The sequence below is a fragment of the Leptonychotes weddellii genome, chromosome 8 (assembly GCF_054177405.1).
Source record: "Leptonychotes weddellii isolate Sample4059 chromosome 8, ASM5417740v2, whole genome shotgun sequence".
Lineage (NCBI taxonomy): Eukaryota > Metazoa > Chordata > Mammalia > Carnivora > Phocidae > Leptonychotes > Leptonychotes weddellii.
In genome coordinates this window covers 84532929-84542536 of record NC_138376.1, presented here as the reverse complement: position 1 = coordinate 84542536, position 9608 = coordinate 84532929, and the positions used below count along the sequence as shown (strand labels likewise).

At 44.5% G+C, this 9608-nt stretch overlaps 1 protein-coding gene across 1 annotated transcript; it reads right to left on the bottom strand.

Annotated features, from left to right (window-relative positions):
* Window positions 1–263: 263 nt before the first annotated feature.
* SLC60A2 (solute carrier family 60 member 2) lies at window positions 264–7142 on the bottom strand. Its single transcript, XM_006735480.3, is given in 5 exon segments — window positions 264–836; window positions 838–2048; window positions 3299–3415; window positions 4564–4732; window positions 6773–7142. Coding segments are annotated over 5 exon segments (1584 nt in total). The 5' UTR covers window positions 6824–7142; the 3' UTR covers window positions 264–800.
* Window positions 7143–9608: the final 2466 nt, after the last annotated feature.

The following is a 9608-nucleotide window of genomic DNA, read 5'->3' as shown; positions in this document are numbered from 1 at the left end:
ACTGAGTGCAGGGCCAGAAAAAACTAGTGAGCAGCAGTCCTGAAGCCGGGTCTCTAGGGCCCTGTTCTGTGTTCTCCTGATAGAAATCAGAAATCAAATGAGGAATCAGAATTCTCCAGCGCAACACTACAGGGAGGGCAAAGCAATTAATAAAAATCTCTGTCCATTTTCAAAGTTGCTTTTTTTTTTTTTTTAAAGATTTTATTTATTTGAGAGAGAGAATGAGATAGAGAGAGAGCGCGCATGAGAGGGGGGAGGGTCAGAGGGAGAAGCAGACTCCCCGCCGAGCAGGGAGCCTGACGCGGGACTCGATCCCGGGACTCCAGGATCATGACCTGAGCCGAAGGCAGTCGCTTAACCAACTGAGCCACCCAGGCGCCCTCAAAGTTGCTCTTTTATGAAAGGACACTCCTCTACTTCCCTGGTAGAATACTGAAGACTGATCATTTGTTCAGCTAATCAATTCAACTATTAGATGGTTTCGTTCTATTAGAACAGCACCCAACTTCTCAACAACAAACACCTTCTTTGCATGCTCTGAGGGGTGGAGACCATAAAACATTACCTAATCAGCCACATGCCAAACACCAGCCTCACAGTAAGATCCTGCCAGACGAGACCATTTGTTCTTTATCGAAAACTCTGGAATTACAGAACCTTTCAAAACTTTGTAGCATTTGCTATACTCTGACCTAGAAATTTTGATCCCCAAAGCATGTTGAAGATCTGTTAATGTTCTGCTCTGACTGGCTTCTTTACAACTGGAGATTATTCAAGGAGGTCAGAATAATCCATCTTCTCTAGGTGTTAGTCCCTTTTAGCCTGGTTTCTTGCAAGGTGATTCACAGGGAACTGGCCACTATTAACTTGAGGGGACTCCAATACCACTGCACTGGAGTGGAATTGACTGGAGATTTCAGCCAAGGGCTCCATCAAAATATTTTTAGATGTCTCTATTACAGAATTCCTCATTGTATCATTCATTTCAATCACTTCAAAATCCATTTCATTCCATTTTTCTGCATCCTCTTCTTCATTGTCTTCCTCATAGTCATTTAGCTCAGAACTAGACAGCAAAGCTTTCTGGTCCTCGCTTTTTGTGTGTTCTTTTCGCTGCTGACTGAGAGGTGAGGTGGCCAATTTATAGAGCACGGGAAATAAAATAGCAGTGGCTATCGATGCCCCCAAACAGGTGTACAAAACTACAGGCAAATCAGGGTATTGTCCTTGAAGAATTCCAATTATTGCAGGAATAGCCATTTCTCCCAGGGCAGCACCGACTACAAAAAATGCTGCAGATTTCCCATGGATGGTTGTGTACTGCTCAATCCAAGAAACACCACTGGGAAACGTGGTTGCCATCGAGGCCCCATATACCGAAGTCGCTATCCAGAGACAAACTGGGCTCTTGTCGAAAAGCACCAACAATAAGGATGATGTCAGGCTGCCAATGTTGCTTAACACAATCATGGTTCCAGGTTGTAAACATGTAGCAAAAAAGATTGCTAGGCCCCTGCAGGCTGCAAAGGTCCCCCAGAAGATGGAGTTCAACCCAGCCGCTTCACTTTCCGTCATGCCTGTGTGGCTGGTCGCAAACGTGAAAACGTAAGAGCCATATGTTACCTCGGCTCCAACATAAAAAAAGAAGAACAAAAAAAGGAGACAAAGAAGGGCATTGTGGTATTTAGCTCTTCGAGACCTCTGAGCAGATGCTTTTGCTTTTTCCTGCCTTGAGCTCTTCTTTAAAAACAGAGCCAAAAAAAAGGTAGCAACTACAAAAACGTAAGTACCAATAACAGCATACGCCCACAGTAAATTCATATTGTCAGGTACTCCGAGTAGAGATTCTGAGTCAGCGTCAGATGACTGGTTGAGGGCAGAATGGTTAGAGTTAGGCTCTGCGTGGTTTTCAGCAGACACCGTCGTGCCCAATGCCAACTTAGCCAGCAGTGGAGCCAAAAAGGCACCCAAGGCAAAACTGAAGTGTAAGGCCTGCATATGTGGGGCTCCTCTGTCCCCCCAGATAGCCAAGATTAGGACGTTACCACCTACCAATGAAAGATGAGGAAAATTATTTAATCATGGTAACTTAGCAAAAAATGGTTCACTACTATCAGGAGGAGGATGAGTCTATTTCACATGGCACAAGGATGAAGGTATTCTCAGTCATCAAACGTTGCAACTCGGTCGATTTTATGATTAAGGAACTCTAACCTACCACCACCACAGAACTCTAAGCATCGGAACATCACATACTCACAAATGGATTCTACAAGCTAGTAAACCACGACCTCCTAGAGCCAGGCACCTTAGCCCAAGGCTTTTTACAAGACAGTTCTAATACGAGGCTGGCAGGGGGTGGGGAGGGTGGGAAAGAGGTGGATATTTATTTGTAAACATTTTAAATATATATTACCATGAGATAATGGCCAAATTACCAAATAACCAGTTGAGGAAAATTATTTAGGTATATAGCAGATGCAAAACACATGTTCAGAAACCTGAACACTGTAGAATTCTGCTGGGCCCATTACAGGAATCAAAGGTGAAAGGCAAGAAGCATCAAGTGTTGTGTTAGCTTTCTCTTTTTTTTAACATATTTGCAGATAAACATATAATTGTACCCCATAATTTCATGACCAAACTAAGCCTAAAGTATAAAATATCCCCGATACATCAGGTAACAACAGAGCAGGGGAAGAAGAGAGCTGGTTTTAGGGGTGGACAAATGCCAAGTATGTTGTTTAGTAGGTTTTAAAAGATAACAAGACACATGAAGAGGATCTCCTGCAGGAAGACAGGAGCTTTTGAGAGGGGAAAAAAAGAGAAGGAAAGTCATACACAGCACAGGTTTCTCTTAGTTCAAAAGGCAGAGGGCTTTTTAAATTGGATAGCTGCTTCTTTGATTCCTCAGTCAAATATGGTTCCAAAGTTGGTTTAACCTATTAACCCATGAATTCCTCCCATACTACACTGATAAAGTTCTGTCCCAAAATGAAAGCCCACTCACCTGCACCATAATTACCCACATGGGGGACCCTTTCCTGTTTGGGTACTGCAAATCAATAATCTCTCACTGAACAAAATTCCTTAAATTCACTCCATGAATTGCCAAAAACAGGCACCCTACTTGGCAAGAAGAGTAGTTGCCAGAGGGTAGTTCTGACTGGGTGACGCCAAGAGCAATTCAGTAGGTCGGTGTCATTTTACACTGCAAATAACAATTTGATGTCATCTGCTCTACTTTTTCTAGTAGAAAGTCCCTACTCCCAGAGATGACCCTGCAGGGCTCACTGACCTGTATCCAGAATGCCAGCTGAAACACCAAAGACGGACATCATGACAATCAGTAATACTGCTGTCTTACAAAATGGAACAAGATAAAGACCAACTGTGGTGGTCAACATTGACACCCCTGAGAAGAAAGGTAAAAGTCAGCTATAAAAAACAATATTCATGCAAGGAGTCATAAATCAAGTCAACATCATAGAAATTCCCATAAATGCAAAGTAGGTCAAGTTACAATTGGGTAACAGTAAGTGGATGAGAGGTTCAGCATCCATAAATGGTTATTTCCTTTACAAGCTTTCATAATATTTATGGACTATAAAATATAAGTTAATCTAATGTGAGTACATTTCTAGCATTGCTGATAATCAAACCATATACTACAGGGCAAAGTTTTATAGCAAAACTGACAACTCAAAAATTTATTTAAATATTTCATATTTTAAAAAGAGACTTTTAATCTAAATAAATAAATACATACACACATACATACCTCAAATAAATAAAAAAACTTTTAGGTATGAGGTAAAAAATTAAAAAGAAAAATAAAATGCATTTATGATAGTTTGTAGTAGAAATGTATTAAGTAATTTAGCTTGGGAATAAGGAAGGAAATACAAGAGATCTATATGTTCTCAACCCACTTTGGAAATCTGAGTAATTATTCATTTATTCATCAACAACAGTAAATTATTGTCCTTACTTCCAAAGCACTTTTATCACATTAATCCAGATTTTCTTTAAACGTGTCTATTTATTCAAAAGAGAGTAAGTTAAAAGCTTTGCCATCTACTTGAAGGGCGAGGTAGAGAGGTCTGGAGGCATCATTAACATGGGACGGCTGGGACAAAAATTTAGCCTACGTCCTTTTGCCCCCAGTACTTCCCACCTTCATTCTCAGTTCAGGGCCTAGCCTGGGCAGGTTCAAGGAATTCATTCTGATCTCTGGTGGCCCCAGGAGATCTGCCCTAAACCCTGACAAGCAGAGTTCTTTGGACAACTAGTATGTGATCCAGGGGTGGTGCCTAAATTACACTGATGGTCAGGAAGGCTAAAGATAGTAACACATTCTAGGGCTAATCTAAATTTCCAGAGCGGCCCTGCATGGATTCCCTATAATTGTTGAGATGAAAACAGGCATCAAGGAAACCTGATTTTCACCGAGGACGCCTGAACACTACTCATCTGAGTTGTCAACCATAAAATGTTTCATTTTTAAAAACAAAGCGTAAATCCCTTGGAAGTCATAAAAAGCTAAAATTGGTCTTTACTTACCCAAAAGTAGAAAATGATTCATAATGTCAAGAAGAACTCCACCAATCACTGAGCCACTTAAAAATCCAAAGGCACGGCCCACAAAAATCAGAGAAAGACTGCTAATATTGCGGTTCACATTTGTTGCCAAATCTTGAAATGTCGGTCCCAGTATAGCAACACTCATTCCCTAAAATTTAAAAAGACAAAACCTTTCATTTACAATCATTAAAATAATGTCTATCTGTGTGGTAGTTTTTTTCACTATTAAAAAGGGAGGAGGAGGGGCGCCTGGGTGGCTGAGTTGGTTGAGCAGCCGACTCTGGATTTCACACTCTTGATTTCAGCTCCGTCATGACCGCAGGGTTGTGAGATCAAGCTCCATGCTGGGCTTGGAACCTACTTAGATTCTTTCTCTCCCTCTCTCTGCCCCTCCCCCACATCTAAAAATTTAATTAAATTAAAAAATAAAAATAAAAAAGGAGGAGGGATTTTCAGTGTAATGTAGGGGATTACTTCAAATCTCACAGTCGGAAAAATTCAGGATGACAGTACTAGGACTCCTAGACTATAGGCTACTGCATCTGGTGTGTCAAATACTACTGGTTTTCTAGTTTTGACAACTCTCAAGTCTAAAAAAAAATTCTTTAATTTTTCTGGCTGCTACAATTTTGTTTCCTTTTTGAACAATACCACAAAAGACTCTTGTATTAACAGTAAAATGTAACATCAAAATCATTTCTGAAATAGTTTTGTGCACTTTGAAATATACTATATGCACAAATAACACAGTAACTTAGATGTTAAAAATTTAAATTATCAAACCATTAAAACAGCATTCCTGTTTTTTTATGGTGTTAAAACAGCAATATTTCTGGGGCGCCTGGGTGGCTCAGTTGGTTAAGCGACTGCCTTCGGCTCAGGTCATGATCCTGGAGTCTCTGGATCGAGTCCCGCATCGGGCTCCCTGCTCAGCAGGGAGCCTGCTTCTGCCTCTGACCCTCCCCCCTCTCATGTGTTCTCTCTCTCTCATTCTCTCTGTCTCAAATAAATAAATAAATAAATCTTTAAAAAAAAAAAAACAGCAATATTTCTGGATGCACATGGTGTCCTTCCTCTGACACATACAAAATACACAGAAAATAGACAAATCAAACGTTTCTAAATCTGTATTCTTCTTCAAAGAAAACCCCAAGCCATCAGAGAATATTTGTTGGACACTTAAAAAAAAATGCTTCTGTCTATGCTTCAAGAATAATTCATTCTAATTGGACTGCTCTGCTCAAAACACGGGTGTGCGTCTTGCCCAAGCCAGAGCAGAGCAAGCACTTGGTACATGGAGGGAAGGCTGAGCTCCATCTCCAATCAAATTACTTCCTCCTTGTAAAGCACTTAAAACAGGACCTGGCACAAGGTGAGGGCTCAAGAAGCGTCTGCAATGATTTTTCTTTTTTCAAATTAAAATACTCCAGGAATCCCTTGTGGCTCAAGCGAAAGACGCTAAGTGACTTCCTTAGAGGACTCTCTGAGAAGTGACTCTCCTCAGAGGACTCACCCTACCAAATCCCCAAGAGCCAAATATTCCAGACAAGTGATGAGAGGACCATCTCCAGAAATAAGGGAATCGTGGGGCACCCAAGGGGTTTGTCAAAAGGCGCTTCTAGCTTTGCAGTTCTCTTTTAAAAACAAAAACAAAAACTGAAGGATCTAAAGGTTTGTTTTACATAGGATTGTGGGTAGAATAAGAGACATATTATTCCTGCCTCCACCACTTAAAACCAGCTGTGCGGTCCAGAAAAGTCATTTTCCCTCTATGGGTCTATTTTGCCCCGTCTGCAAAAATAAGGAGTTGGCTGAATTTGGTCAGACAAGGAATCGGAAATCCCAGAAAAGCAGCTCTGTGTAATAATTTGGGGTCTGCGTGGGCTCAAGGGGGAGGGGCTATAGACCTGGCAACACCCCCTTGCATCTATCTCCCCCACGCCACGTAGAAGTAGGAAGGTTTGCTGGAACTGGCAAATATATTAGGAAAATCAATTTCCCACTTGACAATAACCAACAGAACTGTGCCCATTTTTCAGATTAAGAAACCAAGGCTGGGGCAGACGAACGCGCCCAAGGTCACACAGTTTGCAAGTGGCAGAGGCGAGACTCGAACTCAGAAGCCGGCGTTCTCTACAGAACGCCCGCTTACGCCCCCGCCTGGGAGGATTCCAGCCCCGGCTCTCACCAGCCCCAGGAAGGCGGCACACAGGATCACGGTTATGAACCAGCGCAGCATGCTTCCAGCCTGGCGGCTCCGCCGCCAGCCCGCCACCACCACCGCCTCATTCTCCGCCGCGGCCTCGGCCCCGAGGAGCCGCTGCCCGGCAGCCGGGGCCCCGGCTCCACGGAGTTCCAGCTCCAACTCCAGTTCGGCGGCTCAGGAGAAGCGGTCTTGCTGCCGCTCGGCTTCTCAGCGGAGCCTCGGGCACTGGGAGCCAAGCCCCGGCTCCGCCTCTGCAGGCCCGGCCGTCCCGGCTGGAGCCACTTCCCCAGGAACTGCCCCCTGGTCAGGGCGGGGAAGTCGAACTTCGGGAAAACGCCGGGTGTTGCAGGCCGGTGACGCGAGCCCTTCAGCCGGCAAGGTGCCGAAGGGGGTCACGTGGCGGAAATGTGGCCTCTCGCCAACCGCGGCCTCTCTCAAACCGGAAGTTTATGTGGTTGCCTGGGAGACCGGACGTGGGCGCCCGGGCCGCCGCATCACACACAGCTGAGCCCACAGAGGCCCCGCAAGCGGGCGCCCCGTGGCGGACTGAGCTGAAGCTGCAGCCTGGGACCCGACGGATCGTGAGGTAAGACGCGGCCACGCCCTTGCGGGCGAAAAAGTGGGCCAAGATTGGCAGGGTATGGCTTTGCACCCGCTCCCCGGGTCTCCTCAGGGCAAAGGGAGCCCGGTCTGTCCCTTATACAGCTTTCTAGAATTGCTGCCCTAGCTCCTCTGAGCTATGTCGTCCATCTGTCACTCCACCACATTTGTTGAACCTCATATGTAAGCGTTCTCGGGTATGAGCTCAATGAATCCTCAGAACAACACTCCAAATTCCACGTTTTTTGTTTTTTGTTTTTTTAAGATTTATTTATTTATTTGAGAGAGAGAATGAGATAGAGAGCATGAGAGGGGGGAGGATCAGAGAGAGAAGCAGACTCCCTGCTGAGCAGGGAGCCCGACGTGGGACTCGATCCCGGGACTCCAGGATCATGACCTGAGCCGAAGGCAGTCACCCAACCAACTGAGCCACCCAGGCGCCCCACGTTTTCCTCGTTTTACAGACAGCTGGATTAAGTCATAGAGAATAAGTAGCAACGTGCCCAAGGTCAGGGGCTGTACATGGTGTAACAGTAGCTCAAGAGAAGTCCCGACCCAAAGCTGAGGTTTCAAGCACCCTCCGGCTCCAGTCCCTGCAGACAATACCATTGTTGTCAGGAAGTGGAGCAGGACGTGGATTTCCAGGATCCCTGAGGAAAGGTGTGCCTGCAGAAAAGGAAAGGCCTTGTCTTCTTTATCCAATTCCAGCTTTTTGTTTCCTTTTGCTCTTTGACCAGACCACGGCCTCAAGACGTGTGAATATTTGTTATTGTCTATCGGAAATGTGCTTTTGCACCCAATTACTTTTACGCACTTAGGCTCCCAGACTACAAACCTAAATCTCCTCATCATTTCCTTTCCAACCCATCTCTCCAGCCCCATCCATTTGGTCATTAAGCCCTTCCCAGCTTACCTCAGAAAGTACAGAGGCTGTGATGTGAGAACCTGTTGTAGATTTCAGAGTCAGGGAAGGCCTCTTTGAGAAAAGTTTGATGTGGCTGAAACAAAATGTATATGTATTAAAGAGAATAGAAGGTTATATGAGAAGTAGGTTACAAAGGATTTTGTGTGCCTCCTCCATGGAGGAGTTCACACACCTCCAACTGGCTCACTGAGATTTAATATAACCAAAACTATTCTGTAGGAATTCAAGCTTCACAGTATTTCATCTTTATCACCTAAAACCAAACTCCTTTTTTTCCTAAATAAATCTGCCCCTGCTCTTTGATACTCCATGCTGATATCACCACCCACCCAGTCATCTTTGTAAGGAAAGTGAGATCCTGCCTTGATGCTTCTCTTTCTCCCTCCTCATCAAGTCCTGCCAATTTTACCTCAACAGATGATATTTCTGAAACCAGCCCTCTATGCTGTTATCACAGCCTACTTTTAAAACGTTACCACCTCTCACCAAAACTATTCCCCTGAGTTCCTAATTGGTTTTCTCCCCTCTAGTCTTCTGTTCTCTCATCTTTCACCCCTGAGTAGCTCACTGAAATGAAAATCTGCTACATAAAACCCTTCAACTCCTCAAGAATAAAATCCAACTTCATTTGCTCCCCACCCACCTCTCTAGCTTTATCTCTTTACATTCCAACGACATCAAAATTGCTATTAGTTCCTTACATGTAGCTTCTCTCTTCCTTACCTTTGATCATATGGTCCCCTCTATCCAAAATGCCTCCTTTCTCTTTCACCTGCTGTGGGAGAGGCTGCTAGCTATTCATCAAAATCCATTTGCCCTTCCTAAGTAATTGAATTATAACCCAGCGCATGACTGCCCTAGCCCCCTACATTTCCCAGCTGAATTTGCTGTTAAGGATGCCAACAGAATGTGAGCAGAAAGGCCAGAGAGAATTCTTCCCTCTGACTGTTAAACAACCGGTTGTTGTTGTTTTTTAAAGATTTTATTTATTTATTTGAGAGCGAGAGAATGAGAGAGAGCACATGAGAGGGGGTAGGGTCAGAGGGAGAAGCAGACTCCCTGCTGAGCAGAGAGCCCAATGCGGGACTCGATCCAGGGACTCCAGGATCAGGACCTGAGCCGAAGGTAGTCGCTTAACCAACTGAGCCACCCAGGTGCCCCTGGTTGTTTTATTAAAGGTTTGTTTGTTTGTTTGTTTATTGGGGTGGGGGCGGACAGAGGGGGAGAGAGAGAGGAAAAAAACCTCAAACAGACTACCTGCTGAGCGTGGAGCCCGACACGAGGCTCATTCTC